The 15,887-nt window shown below is 37.1% G+C and overlaps 1 protein-coding gene across 5 annotated transcripts in view; it reads left to right on the top strand.

Moving 5' to 3' along the window:
• The window catches only part of WDR7 (WD repeat domain 7), a 247,568-nt gene that overhangs the window by 23,289 nt on the left and 208,392 nt on the right, over nt 1-15,887 (top strand). For all 5 annotated transcript variants that reach the window (XM_087927448.1, XM_026715294.2, XM_026715277.2 and 2 more), the window contains exons 2-11: nt 773-944; nt 2,740-2,846; nt 3,724-3,802; nt 5,180-5,354; nt 6,735-6,811; nt 7,973-8,092; nt 8,752-8,897; nt 12,369-12,483; nt 13,274-13,415; nt 14,895-15,137. In XM_087927448.1, coding sequence (XP_087783574.1) covers nt 786-944; nt 2,740-2,846; nt 3,724-3,802; nt 5,180-5,354; nt 6,735-6,811; nt 7,973-8,092; nt 8,752-8,897; nt 12,369-12,483; nt 13,274-13,415; nt 14,895-15,137 — 1,363 coding nt within the window. In that variant the 5' untranslated portion in view covers nt 773-785. The remainder of the gene's footprint in view (nt 1-772; nt 945-2,739; nt 2,847-3,723; nt 3,803-5,179; nt 5,355-6,734; nt 6,812-7,972; nt 8,093-8,751; nt 8,898-12,368; nt 12,484-13,273; nt 13,416-14,894; nt 15,138-15,887) is intronic.

The raw sequence follows: 15,887 nt of genomic DNA, 5'->3' as shown, positions 1-15,887 counted from the left end.
CTGAATGGTCAGAATACTTAACATGTTTTGGATGGAGCTGAGCGTTTATTGGCTGGATGCCCTTTCTGAGGTCATGCAGAGTTTGGATCGGATATTTTTAGGAGAGAATTACTTCTAAAGTTACTCATTAGAGTAAACCCTGAGATTATCATGTATAAAAGCAGCAGCTAAATTTATAAATGACCTGGTTCAAATTATTTTGGGAAATAATTTGTTAGTATGTTTTGTTAGTAGTCTACAGCTGGTATTCAGCAGGTTCTGACCAGTTCTGGAGAACCAGTAGTTGAAATTTTGAGTAGTTTGGAATACTACCTCTGACAGGCCCCGTCCCCATCTATTCTCTGCCTCCCAAGTCCCAGCTGATTGGCTGAGTCTTCTTTTGTTCCCCTGCACAGGAGAATGGAGCTGAAAAGCAGGTTAGTGGGATGGGAAGGGAATGGAGATTTTACAGTATCCTTCCCCTGCCATTGCCATCAAGCCACTCCCACAGAACCGGTAGTAAAAAATTTTGAATCCCACCACTGTAGTAGTCTGCTCTTTTTCTCTTGCTAATATTAGTTCATTTGAAAGAATTAAAATGCCTTCAACGCTGTGTTATCTATAGTAATGATGCATGGGATGGCATTGATCCACTTTATACCACGACTTAGATGTACTCACTATATGTAACCCGTTCCACAAACCATATTTCTAAAGTCCTACGAGAGAAAATGAATTGGTAACTTTTTTTATTAAACTTTTGCAGTTGAAACTATATTAATTGCATTTTCAGGCGTGAACCCATAATGGCGGGCAACAGTTTGGTCCTGCCAGTCGTGCTGTGGGGACGCAAAGCTCCTACTCACTGTGTATCCACTACGCTATTAATGGATGATGTTTCTATGATCATCACAGGATGTCACGATGGGCAGATATGTCTATGGGATCTCTCTTCTGATTTAGAAGTAAGTTTAAATCGTGGAATTAAAACATTTTTTCAGAATAATACATGTTTTATTTGAAACATTTTAGAAATACAGTTTAAGTACATTTCTATTCAGTTCAGTTTGAATTGGGTACATGTTTTGTAATTTGTCGAAAAGGCATTGCTAAGAGTATCTATGCATTTCCTGGGAAAACCCTTGCATTCTAAGCAAGAACACGTCAATATATGCTATTGATATTCATAGAGTTGCTTTTATAGGGCTGCTGATTTTAAAAAAATAAATTATTAAATCATGGAAAATCAATGAACTCTTTTGAAAAGTGGCTCTGCGGGGCTTCCTTTCTCCCATGACCCTTTGGAGGTCAACATGCTTAGATTAATTTAAAAAGAATAAATACTTTTAGAATGCACCATTTGTTTCTCCAATCCTGCTTCTAAAACAGTACTACTGATTTATTTATAAGCCATGCAGAGTGCTTGTAATTTGGACCGAACCTTTGAGCAATTTTGACATCCAAACAAATAACCTAGAGTGTGAAATCATTATTGAATACTTTTATATCCCTTTTTTGTTCAATTTATATAGTCAGATATTACATTCAGTTGCATTTGCAGCATATTCATGAAGAAACGAATGTTTTAACTTATTAGTGAATTTATGAATGATATCTATTCTGGTAAAGTGAAATAACTTTCAAGAATATATTTTCTGTTTTCTGCTTGTAACATTAGATAAGAAAGAAGAAGGTGGCTCATCCCATACAAAGTTTGAGTAAGCTATTCCCCCAGTTTTAATTTGTTCTCCATTTGGGGGGAAAAACTGTAAAATATTCCTTAGCAAATACCTCCTAGCAGTGTGATTACACTGGATCCTTTTGTTTCCCGCACAATGAATAGTGCCTAATTGTGGTGCGGTGGCCCAAGGTGGAGCTCTCACCTCACATTCGGGAGGCTGTGAGTTCAATCCTAGATAGAGGCAGATATTTCTCTCTGGGCATGATGATAATATATCTGCTGAATATAACTCCTCATGAGCGACAGGAAGGGCATCCAGCCAGTAAACACTCAGCTCCATTTAGTTGTCCAAACACCACCCTGCAAGGGATTATGGGATCATTAAATTATGATGATGAATAGTGCCTAATTGGATGCCGTTTTGGAGTGCAAAACACAGTGTCAAATACAGCTCCAAGGGACTATCTTGATCATCTTTCATATATTGGACCAAAGCCTTCCATTTTCATGAATTGTAAATAAATCAACCCATGGAACTGCCTTGCAACAAATATTCATTACCTTTAATATAATTTTTGAAAGAGCAAGATGAATGATGTTTATCTGGCAGAGGATTTGTGTGATGCATGCCTTTTATTTGGAATAATTAAAGCTATATCAAAGCCCTTTGTTGCAGTAAATTATTCACCTTCTATAGTGTTGCCATCAGACTAAAGACCTTGAGAATTGGATCGCTTCCTAAATAGTACATTACAATTTCCAAAAAGAATATAAATGTTCTTAATAGTAGATCACAACTTTGGAATATCTATTGCCAAATTGACAGTCTTCATGTTTGAATGACTCATGCAACCTACTTTTACATTATCTTAAAGAATAATTTTCTCAACTTTTCATACTTTGTTTTTCCAAATTCCTGGAGATAGTAATTATTCACTCATAATGGGGGAGTAAAAGTATGAAAAGTTTACAAACGTGTGTATTATTCTCATGCCTTTGACAGTGCTTTCTATTTTTTTTTTAATAATATTTGAAATTGCTCAGAGTTATTTGTATTTTCTTTTTCTCCCTGATTCTAGATTTATCCTAGAGCTTTGTTATTTGGTCATACAGCATCAATCACTTGTTTATCCAAAGCCAGTTCTTCAAGTGAAAAACAGTATATAGTGAGTGCATCTGAAAGCGGGTAAGGATTGGCTTTTGAGCCAAATTTTCTATTGATGACTGAATTATTTCAGGTCTCTTATAATACAGTATAATACAGTATTATCTTAAAAGCTGCTTGAGCAATATTTTTTGCCTTCATAGGCAGTCCAAGTATAATGTCATGCCCCTGTTAGAATTTGACTCTGAGGGAGAGGAGGAACAGCGGACGGGAGTGGAAGTGGAAGTGTGGCTCCGGAGGTTGTGGAGGAAACTGGGGAAGGGCACAGGCCAGCTGGGCATTTAGAGGAAGACCCAGGCCCATGCTCTCTTCATCCTAGGGCATACAGGGAAGAGCAGATAAGGGAGAAATGTGAATGGCGTGGTCTACGGGGGTGGAAAGGGCCCTGATCCCCTTCATGGGCTGCAGCTGTGCGGACTGTTTAAAAGGACATGGCCCAGTGCTGGAAGCAAAGTGTAAAAATATTTCTAGTCTGTCTGTTCTTATCTGAGTTCTGGCGTCCTTCCCAGTGTGTGTATTTCGATATCTGTGGACATCTTCAAGCCCTTATCCTGCCTTGTCTCATTAATTGCTTCAGTGTGGTTTGTTTTGTTTTTTCCTATTTATAATTTATATGTATTTTGAGTTTGAGCGGAATTTCTTCCTTTTCGCAACTGTTTGCAAGGGAGTTTTTTCTCCAGTCAATGATAATTGGACCTTCGAAGCCAAGTTGAAGAAATTAAAGGGACCTCACCTGTTTTTGTGACTTTTATATCCCACATATAATTTTTGCATCATCCTTCTACATCTCTCCTTCCTAAAGTGATATATTGATAAACGATTGTGGGTTAGGGACAGTACCAAATAATGATTGCTTAACATTCTTACCTACTACGTTGCCTTTTTTTTCTTCCTTTAGAGAAATGTGCCTTTGGGATGTGAACGATGGAAGGTGCATTGAATTTACAAAATTAGCCTGCACTCATACTGGCATACAGGTAAATACTTTTAATATGGATTACACTACAGGTAGTCCTCAACTTATAGCAGTTCATTGAATGACTGTTCAAAGTTACAATGGCACTGAAAAAAAGTGATGTATGTTTCACATTTATGACCATTGTGGCATCCCCATAAATCATGTGATCAAAATTCAGATGGCTGGCAGTTGGTTCATACTTATGACCTTTGCTGTGTCCCAAGGTTCAGTGATCCCCTTTTATGACCTTCTGACAGGCAAAGTCAATGGGGAAATGCACAGATTCACTTAACAACCGGGTTACTAACTTATCAACTGCGGTGATTCACTTAACAACTGGCCAGAAAGGTCATGATATGGGACAAAACTCACTTAACAAATGTCTCACTTAACCACAGAAGGTTTGGGCTCCATTGTGGTCATAAGCCAAGGACTACTTGTAGTTATGTATAATATAAATATGAACGAATGTGTAGGCTTCAATGTATAAAATTGCTTTTGAGCTTTGCTTTAATATGATATGGTTTTCAAGTGACTCAAGTACACAAGCCAAGGATATCTGTATTAGATAAGTATTTTTATGTAATGAAATATTTGAAAACTAAAACCATTAATAATCTTTGGGAGAATTGGCAAAACAACCACAAAGAAATAAATAAAATTATGGCTATATTGTGAGACAGTTAAAGGCACCTGTTTTTGCTGTCTTTTAGGAGCCAGCTGGAATGCAGAAATAGTGAAAGTCAGGTAATTTGTTACAGGGTAAATTTGATTTAAATAAAATCAATTTAAATATCACTAGTCAGGAAAACTCAGTTTAATTATTTCCTGGGCCAGGAAGATTCCATTAATCATTATTTTCTTCTCAAAATATTTGATACAACCTTACTATATACTCAGAAAAAGAAGTAGCTTTCAGTTTTAGGTGGTAGGCCACATTTTTACATTAATTTTCATTAAATTCATTAACAGGATTGATGGTTTTAATCAGGAATGTTTACCATAATTATTGTTCTAAACAGTTGTATGAGTTTTGCAAAAAAAAGGTGGCTGCTTTTAATTGTTCAAAAAGAGGTAGTCCTGCATTTTGTTCAGTACCTCTTTGAGCACTGTCATCTATCTTTTGTATTTTCAGTGGTTAATTCTTTCTGAGCTAGGTTGATTTTTAACAAAATGTTTAAAGAAAAACTTGCAGATCCAATGCAAATTCTAAAAAAATGGTGTCAATTTACCTTTTAAAAATCATTTGTTTTTAACTCTCTTGGTTTGATTGCTGGGAAAAATGACCAAGCAGTTGTGAGCATGCATGATACTTAATAAAGCAAATCTGATTATCTGGCAGTTGGGATACCACACATTAGCCTGGCTCTAATGTCCTTTTTCCATTCTCTTTTAGTTCTATCAATTCACAGTCGGGACTCAGCGTGAAGGGAGATTGTTGTGTCATGGCCATTATCCAGAAATTCTTGTTGTGGATGCTACCAGCCTTGAAGTTCTTTATTCCTTGGTGTCGAAGATTTCTAAGGACTGGATCAGTTCTATGAGCATTATTCGATCTCATAGAACACAAGGTGAGCCAATAACCATAGTCCAGGTTGTAATTTTTCAAGAATTTTCTTGGCAACCATAAATAATAATAATAATAACATATGAAACTTGTATGCCACCTGACTTCAAAAAACTCAGGCTCCCAACAATCCAAGACATTATAGTGAAAGATAAAAGATGGAAAGAAGTGAGGAGCTTCATCATCCCTTGTAAAAGTCCTGGGTGAAACAATAATAAAGAAACAAATTAATAAATCAATTTTTAAAAAGCAAGGCAAGAATCAATTCAGTCACATCTAAATTTGGCTTTGCCCAATTCTTGCTGATCCAAGAAATCATATGCTATTTCATTTACATGATTTTGCTTTGTCTTATTATTGTATTTAGATTTAGATTGTGTACTGTAAGCCCTTCAGGGTCATCTAAGTAGTTAACATACAACTATTGGCAATAAATTCATTTAAAACAATGTTAGAGTGTAATCTTACATTTAAAGCCAAGATTAAGGAATGCTATGCATATGCTTAAAATCTGAATCTGTGACAACCAATGAAATCACTCAACAAAAACCCAGTCTCCATCTTCAATCCACAATTTGAAAGAGAAGGAGCCAGAGGAATTCTGGGCCATAAGCAATTCCATAACATAAGAACAGCCATCAAAAGGCTGAGGTTTTCATCCATCACTGGTGGATTAGTCATTGCACCTTATGCTTAATGAGGAATGAGAAAATGTCAAGAATATAGGGAGTTGCCTTAAATCAGGGGTGTCAAACAAAATTTCACTGAGGGCAGCATCAAGGTTGTGTTTGACCTTGGCGGGCCAGGGTGGGTGTGGCCAGCTCGACATCACTGTTGGGGGTGCCTGTGGTTGCCTGAGTGCTCTGCTCACAAAACGAGTCCCCGAGCTCAGTTTTCAGCTGCAACGGCCTCCTGCAACCCTTTGCCAGCAAAAACGGAGCTCCCAGGTTCTGTTTCCACTGGCAGAGGCACCATAGGCCGGTCTTTCGCTGTTTCCAGGGTGGCTCTGTGGGCCAGATCTAAGCACCCTGCTGGCCGGATCTGGCTCCCCGGGCCTTGAGCTTGACAACCCTGCCTTACATCAAATCAGATCTTTGTTCAGTTTCATTTGGCTCAGGTAGCTGCCCATCATAGGTTGAACAGAATATTTTGCTTCTGAGACTGGATTTAGAATCCTTTGTATGTCAAGAAATTGGTTTTCCAACATCGTATGTAATTCCCTTGAGCTTCTCAGCTCATGAATGTGACCTAAAATAAATGCATTTCTTAGGTTTTGTCCTCAGCATCTTCTTTTCATTGCGTGAGTCAGATAAATGCTACTGAATTTATGAAATAATTCTGACTGTGTGTCTTGTGGGACAATGATTATTTTTTTCTTCTCTAGAGGACACTGTTGTAGCAGTATCTGTGGCTGGCATTCTTAAAGTATGGATTGTAACTTCTGAACTGAGTCACATACAGGTAAGAAAAAACAAATATAGTTTTATGGTGATGGATTCTTTTTTTCCAGTATTGCCAGTCTGATTGACTTATTTTTTTCACTGCTGTGTTACCCTTGAAAGGTTTTTAGCAGTACTTTTGTTTCTGCTCAGATATGCTATCCCTGATACCCGACGGTTATTTAAAATTTGTTGAGTGGGAGGTTTGTTTGCTTTTCCTAAGCTATGATTAGAGTACATTCATTTAGGCCAGGGGTGGCCCATGGGCTGGATGCATCACGTGCAGGCCACGCCCACCCCAGCTCCGCGAAGGGGAAAAAAATGTCACGATACATAATGTGACACCGCAAGTGTCAACTCATAAAATATTTCTATGACCTTTTTAGAGTTTCCCACAGGGAGGGGGAGCAGCCGCTTGCAAATCGAAACTGCATTCCATAAATGTTTTCAAAGATAGTAACTAGGTGACCGAAGTTTCTGCCGTGCAGAATTCTAACTGGAGAGCATGATTGATGACTCTCGGCTACGGATGTGTCCCATTGGAGAATATGAATTACGATACACCCAGTGGATGAGGGAAAACCATGGTCAAGGGTGACAATGAAGGATGTGTCTCAGAGTCGGCTCCACCCAGGCAATGCTGGACCTTTTAACTTCCAATAAATCCTTTTTAAGTTTTGGAAGTTTGGCTTGAGGCTCATGATTTAAATGGGGGTAGCTGCTGGAGCCTTGACAGCGAGTTTGACAGCCATGATTTCTGGCGGACTGAGAAGATTTGATATTGTAAACTGGATTAAATGTGGATTCACTTTTCAGTTTCAATTATAGTTCTTCAGTTCTTGTCCTGTATATTTTACCTATTTCGAGAAAGGGGAATTCATTCTTATCATGTTCCTAGGGCTCAGTTTCTCCCCAACAACCGTTGAATTTGAAATACGATTTTGTATACTGTAATGGAATTTTAAAACGACATACTGCATTTAAAAATGAGAAATATATACTTCCAAACGTATTTGTATTTTGAAAGCAATTCTTCAAGCTAAGATTCAAGGCTGGAAAAAGAATGGGACAAAGAGAAGTAGAAAAGAGCAATTTAGAAAGGAGAAGTAGAGAAATAGAAATTGTATTGTGGGTTATTGCATAAAAGCCTTTAAATTTCTCCTTACTTTTAATCTCTTCCAAGGATACGGAACCAATCTTTGAAGAGGAATCTAAACCGATTTACTGTCAGAACTGCCAGAGCATTTCCTTCTGTGCATTTACCCAAAGATCACTTTTGGTAGTTTGTTCTAAATACTGGAGGGTAAGGATAACCAGTTAAGTGAAAGCTGGCATTTCTTTGTTGTTCAGTCTGCTGTAGTTAAATTGTGCATGAGGCAAACATGCAAAAAAAATATCTCCAGACGGCCGGACTCTAAATTGATTAGTCTACGGTGATTTCTCTGCATAGCTAATTGCCTCAGGGTGCTTGAGCTCACATGGTTGCTGGACTGCTATTTTTACAGAAAACTACAACCATTTAGCCAGATGTTAAAATAATATTTAATAGAATATTCACAATGCTTCTGTTTTCAGACTTTTTCCTTTAATGTTGTTTTTAGAGAATTACTTCTGATACCGAATATATACTTTTTTGCAATGCTTTTGCGTCCTGCCTCCTTGTATGGCCTGTCATACATGAGAATGATATAGTTTTTTCCCTGTAGGTTTTTGATTTGCTGAATTGAAAAGTTTTATTGATTGTTTATATTTTTTTTGCGTGTTTCTAAAAAATGTTCTTTAGGTACCCTAAAAATGTAAATTCCATTGAGTGTCTTTTGCCTTTTTATATTGAAAGGATTTAATAAACAAATGCATTTTTTATTTTAAAAAAGACTAATTGCAGCCACTATAAGAAAGGCTATTTGTATTTACATTTCTTAATTTACAATCAATTTATGTTATGCAGTTACTTTTCTTTAGGTCTTTGATGCTGGAGATTATTCCTTATTGTTCTCAGTCCCAAGTGAAAATGGACAGACATGGACAGGAGGTGATTTTGTGTCAGCAGACAAAGTGATAATATGGACTGAAGATGGACAAAGTTTTATATATAAACTGCCAGCCAGGTATGTGATATTAATAGGGTATAAATAACTAAATAAATAAAGATTACTGTCTAGAATTTTGTGTGTTCAAATAGAATGAGGGATAGTGATACTAATACATTAATTTATCAAACCATACATTTTTTTACTGATCTGTCATTAGAACAGAGACCAAATTTGGTGGTATGATTAAGGCATCAGGCTAGAAGTCAGGGGACCATGAATTTAGTCCTGATTTAGGCACCAAACCAGCTAGGTTACCTGGATCTAGTCCCTTTCTCTTAGCCCTAGGAAGGAGGCAATAGCAGTTCCTGAAAACCTTGTCAAGAAAACTGCAGGGACCTCCGGTTTGAGCTTCTTCGGCGACAGACCGAAACCTCGTTTCTGCGAGGCTTCAATCCATGCTCGCCGCTGGAGCGTCCCGAGCCGGCTGGTTTCGGGGCTAAGCCACCCCGTAGAGGTGGTGAAGAAGGGGGAGACTGCCTACAGGGTTGAGAAGAGCCGCATCTCTCCTCCCCAGCTGGCCATTACTCCCTTTCCCGAAGGCGGTTGTAGTGGTGGTCAGAAATGGCCACCACAAAGAAGAACTCGACCAGAAAAGAACGTGCAGGAGGAAGATAAGAAGTGAAAGTGTTGGTTGACCGGGTCAAACAGCAAAAGCAACAACTAAGGTACCCTGGAATTGAAACTATTAAAAAAAACAATAACATTTTTCCTTAAGAAGATTTTTAACCTGCGAAGGAGAGAGAAAGGGGAAAAGATTTGGGGTTTTTTTTCTCCTTTTCTTATACTGACAGCTAAGAGACTTAAGCAAGAAATTGGAAAAAAATCCACTTTGACATCAATAGGCATTTAATGCTGAAAATAAAAAGTCAAAGGGATAATAAAGATTTCTGGATAATCAAAAGCTTTTGAAAACAGGAAAGGAGAGAAAAAGAATAAAAGGGAAGGATCTGGAAGGGAGGAGACTGCCTGGAATTAAAAAGAATTTACAGCAAAATCTCAACAAGACTAAAGATACATTCTAACTGAAATATTGCAACAAAAACCCCAGTAAGAGAAAGTGGAAAAAGAAATAAGAAGATATAACTCAGGACTATCTGGATTACTTGATGATTTCTGGATTTTTGGTTATTGTATTTGAATGACTAAAATCAATTGGGTGGTTGTTTAAAACTGTTTAAAATGGCTCCACTTTTAGAAGAACTGAAAATGGAACTTAAAAAGTACAAAGAAGATGCACAAGAAGGAAGACGCTCTTTTGGCTTCGCATTTCAATTTTTAGAAATGGAGATTTGGAACTATGGGAAACAACAAGAAATGCCTGCAGAACAAGAAGATTGCGACAAAGAAGAAGGCATCTTTAATGAACAAGTAATCTTAGGTGGGGGGGGGGGAAGGAAAGTGGGTAAAGAGAATGGAAAGTTTAAGATTGGGAAAAACAACTCAAAAAAAAGGGTGAAAAATAAGTATAAAATCAGAAAGCAACAGAAGAGGGAAATGCAGAAGAGAGAATTAGGAGTAGAGAGACAAGGGGGTAAAAAGGAGAGGGAGAAGAAGAGAGGGAAGAAAGAAAGGAAAAGAAGTTATAAAGGATAAAAACAAAATATAGAGAAACAGGGCCTATTTAAAGATAATGGGTGAAAATTTAATGGAAAAAGGGATTCTGCAAAGGTACATAAGATAGTATTATTATATTAGTAACAAATAATTTTAGAAAATATGAAACAATGTATGATTAAAATTTTTGATAAAATAGCTATCGTAATTCAGTGGAATGCTTGTCAATAAATAAATGTAACAAAATGAATATTTAATGCTTTACAAAATGTGAAGAGAAATAAGGGAAAAATTAATTATGCAGATTATATGTGTCTTTAAGGAAGTATGATATTTAATTGAAAAGAAGTCTGAAAGATGTTAAGATTTTAATGATTATTAATGATAGAACTGAATTGGAAATGGAATGAGGGTTTATAATTACATATATTTATAATTTTTTTTTTAAAGAATATAGTGTGTATTATAAGAATGTACCAAGCAGAATTTGATTGGAAGTTATGTATTATGTATTATATTGAAGGCCATAACCTTAAGGTATATATTGAAGTTTAAATAAGAATTGAATGGATGTAATTAAAAGATATAAAGGTGTCATACTCCAATTAGTAACTACCGGAGAAAATTTGTTTAATGAGAAAAGATAATGTGAAATTGAAACAGAACAGACAAAAGTATAAATATAATGATTTGGATTGAGATGAGATAATCAAAATAAAATTGAGAAAATTAAAAGAGGGGAAAAACTATGTAGAAAATGTAGAATAGTATAAGATATGGAATAGAACACAAAAGGAGCATGAAATTGAGTTTTGTGTCTGTATAAAGAAGTTCAACCCAGGACCATGCTATTTTCAAAAAAGATGTTTTATTTGTATTTTGTATGTGTGAAAACCCAAATAAGACTTTATTTAAAAAAAAGAAAAAAGAAAACTGCAGAGATTACTTTTGGCAGTCTCTGAGTATAGCAATAGCACTTAGACTTACATACTGCTTCCTGGTGCTTTTACAGCCCTCTCTAAGTGGTTTGCAGAGTCAGCATATGCCCCCCCAAGCAATATAGGTCCTCATTTACAGACCTTGGAAGGATGGAAGGCTGAGTCAACCTTGAGCCAGTGAGAATCGCACTATTGGTAGTCAGCAGAATTAGCCTGCAATACTGCATTTTAACCACTGTGCCACCATGGCTCCTTGGATGTGTCTGATTGGAAGAACAAAAAACATTTTTTTAAAAATTGAATATATCTCAGTACTCTGAACTTGGACATCATAGGAAACTGGGATCAGCTCTATTTCTTTAAATGTGCAGGATAGGATTTCTTTTTATGTGCCAAAAAGGAGAGGAACTGTGACAGAGATAAATAAATATGTTTGAACTGGCTTTATTATGCAGTTTGTGAAGCTGAATGGATAAGATTCATATTGTCAGTGTGTAGGTGATTAGCTTTTCACATTTCCCTGTGAGTAGTTAAATTTAGATCTGCAGAAATGTATTGTTTCTACCTCTTTGATAATTTTGTCAACTTAATTAGGCAAACTGGCTCCTGAACTAGTCTTAAGTTTGGATGATGGCTTTTACCCTTATGTAGAGGATCGCTGTTAGATCATATTGTACAAATAGATGCCACATTTTAGAACTATTTTTCTTCTTGTGCTTTTGATGTGGATTTCCACATTATTTCCACATTTATATTTAAGATATTAAATATAACCCCCTCCCTTATTAACTCAGTGCTTTTCAGCCTCGACTTTTAAGATGCCTGGAATAACTCCCAGAATTCCCCATCCAGGAATTCTTAAAGTTGCTGAAGTTAAGAAATACTGCTCTAATCGATCTAGTCTGCTATTATAATATGAATGCCAAAGCTGCAATTTGGGATAAGTTTCTTAATTATTATACGAGCTGGTAGATATAAACTTTCTGGTTTGCAGTTGCTTACCAGCTAGCAAGACATTTCGAAGTGATGTTGGAAAAATGATTGAAAACCTCAGTCCTCCTCAACTCTACTGTACTATAGACCAAAGAGAGCAGAAAGCAGACAAACAGGTAAGATTTGACCTGCTTTATTATTTAGAAGCTTTATTAGCTAAGAAGCTAATAATTTGAAGCACTTTTGAGATTATGGACATGTTGCTGCTTACTTATATTTTGGTACCGATTTCATTTTTTGTCACTTAATATAAGAGTGCTTTCGACAGGGAGATCTATCCAGCAGTTTTACAAATGTCCTTTTGGTATCCCTATTCTTCCAGATGTTTATAATAGTCATGTTGATATACTGTATAATTACAGTGGGATACTTACTTTTTACATTATTTTTATTTTCATGGTTTTTCAGGTGCAGTTTATTAACACGTTCTTTTGGGCTGTATTACAGGGTGTTGGTGTTTTCATAGCTTTTAGTTTCCCCCAGATCTGTGGGAGATTGAAAAGCAAATAAACAGTGTTAGCTTTGCTTTGTATTTCTTTAATATGCCTTTTCTGCACACCATCTTGAAATTATATTGTGTATTGATTGTTTAAAAGAGTGATAATAATTGCTGACATTGAATAACCTGTCTTGCACATAGGCTATATATTGCACATATATACTATATCTTGCACAAATATCTTCCACATATACAGTATATTTTGTAAGGTTAGATATACATTGTTAGTTATTCCTTTATAAGACTATGTTTCCTGACATTGTTCAGTTAATAGTCCTGAAATTAAGATCTCACATAGGCATCATAGCATGACACAGGCATGGTAGAATTGGGATCCAGAGGAACAAGATTTTACTCTCCTTGTTAACTTGTCTAAAATGCTGTTTCGTGTTTTGTTTGTTTTACAGTTATTAATCTGCCCTCCTGTCACTCAATTCTTCTATGGACGTAGGGAGTGTTTCCATAAATTACTAATCCAGGGAGACTCTTCAGGGAGGCTCACCATTTGGAATATTCCAGATTCACTTGACAAGGAAAATATGACTGAAGGTAATTGTTGTCACAGCAGGTAGCAGCCCCTGGTACTGTAACTTTCAAGAAGGATCAGTCTTGGTTTCTATTTAGACAAAGAATCAGGAGACAGGAGTTCTTGGTACTGTCCGTGCTTAGTTGTTTGCGTGCAAATGTTTCATTACTCAGCTAAGTCAGAGGTCCCCAACTCCTGGGCTGCGGCCCGCTGGCGGACTGTGAGCTGTTTTCAACTGGGCCATGGAAATGGTGGGTGAGCCTGGGCAGACGTACAACCCCAATTGCGTGAGCAGCAGGTGAACGTGTGCACACATGCTCCATTTGCATGAGTGGTGGGCATGCGTCCACACCGTTGACAAAAATGGAGCTGCGCGGGTGCATGCTTGTTGGCTGCTTGTACAGAACCATCCCTTCCCCCGGTCCACAAAGCCCAAAAGGCTGGAGAACTCTGAACTAGGTAACCCACCCACTGATATTGTAACTTAGTTAGATAATGAAGATGTCTGCAAGCAAACAACCAAGCTCAGAGGGTACCAAGGACTCCACAGTTCCACCCAAAATTACAAATATTTTCTTTTATTAAGATCAGAAAATACCCAAGCTGGTACGATGAAAACATATCCCCATAGACAAAGCTACTATCTCTGTTGCTGCCATCAAGAGTCAGGCTTCAGTTTATTTATTTTATTTATTTATGTTGTCGAGCATGTATTAACCAATATAAGTATAAACATGATTATTAATACATGAAATGGGTAAGAATAAAAGAAACAATAGGACAGGGACGGTAGGCATGTTGGTGTGCTTTATGCACGCCCCCTACAGACCTCTTAGGAAAGGGGTGAGGTCAACAGTAGACAGTCTAAGGTTAAAGTTTTTGGTTTTTTTTGAAGAAACCACAGAGTCAGGTAGAGTATTCCAGACATTGACCCACTCTGTTGCTGAAGTCATATTTCCTGCAATCGAGTTTGGTGCGGTTAACTTTGAATTTGTATCTATTGTGTGCTCATGTATTGTTGTGGTTGAAGTTGGACGGGTGGGACATTGCAATGGATAATTTTATGTACTATGCTTATGTCGGACCAAAGTCAGCATAGTAGTTGAGGGAAGCTTTATCTCTATTTTATCTGCAGATAAAATACAGATAAAGCTGAGGGAGGCATTATCTTCATTTTATATTTAATGACAGGAATTAGCAGATATGTTTGTCTTATCCTTCCTACTCCTCTGCCCAATCCTTCAGAATTCTTCACCATTGTTTACTACCCTACTCCTAGTAACTATAGCCAGTTTTCCTCCCCTAGTAAATCTCCTCCTTATTGCTTCATGTATGATTCAGAAAAGTAAATTCTAAACTGCTATGCCAGGCCACACACAATCTTTTTTTAAAAAAGATTTTGATTTAGTGAAAATTATCTATGGCGTTGCTTTTTCTAAGCCTTTCATTTATTTTAATATTTTAAAAATGTATTTTGTTTTTGCTTTTTTTTAAAAAAACAGGATTGCCGGTTACTACGACTATTTCTCTACAAGAAGCGTTTAGCAAACTTCACCCGGCTGGTATTATAGACCAGCTGAGTTTCATCCCAAATAGTGACGAGCCTTTGAAGGTGACGGCAAGTGTCTACATCCCAGCACACGGGCGACTGGTGTGTGGACGTGAAGACGGAAGTATTGTGATCGTTCCAGCCACTCAGACTGCCATAGTTCAGCTTTTGCAAGATGAACACATGTGCAGAAGAGGTGTGTGAAATCATAAGGGCTCAGGGATGACCTATTAAATCGTGGGCATTAAATTGGTTATCTGTATGGGTGGTCCTCGACTTACGACCACATTTTTGAACCCCATATTTCTGCTGCTAAGTGAGGCATTTGTTAAGTGAATTTTGCCCCATTCTACGACCTTCCTTGTCATAGTTTTTGAGTGAATCATGGCAGTTGTTAAGTTGGTGACGTGATTGTTAAGAGAATCTGGCTTCTCCATTGACTTTGTTTGTCAGATGGTCACAACGCTGGGACACTGCACCTGCCATAAATATGAGTCAGTTGCTAAGCATCTGGGTTTTGATCACTGGGGATTCAGCAACGGTCGTCAGTGTGAAATACAGTTATAACTCACTTTTCTCAGTGCCCTTTGCAACCTTGAACTGTCACTAAACAAACTGTTGTAAGTCAAGGACTACCTGCATTCCTATTCAACCGATCTAGAAAAGGTTGTCCCATTTATGCATGGAATAATTCTTGTTTGGATTCGTTAATAAATGTTAATTTTTTTTTTTTTAAATTTCAGGAATTATGCCGAAAGTACTTTTGATTTTATTTCTGAATGATATTTCAAAGAGTTGAAAGCAGTTCATAAAAATAGATCTTAATTGTCATCATTTATTTTGCTCCAGGGCCTTGCATTTGTAAACTGAAGAGGGTAATAGGATCAGAATGCCCATGAATACTGTAGAGCAGTGGTTCTTAACCTTTTTGAAAGAATCGCCCCCT

Source organism: Pseudonaja textilis, chromosome 2 (assembly GCF_049901715.1).
Source record: "Pseudonaja textilis isolate UNSWEBS1 chromosome 2, rPseTex1.2, whole genome shotgun sequence".
NCBI classification, from domain to species: Eukaryota; Metazoa; Chordata; class Lepidosauria; order Squamata; family Elapidae; genus Pseudonaja; species Pseudonaja textilis.
This window is presented reverse-complemented; position numbering and strand designations above follow the sequence as displayed.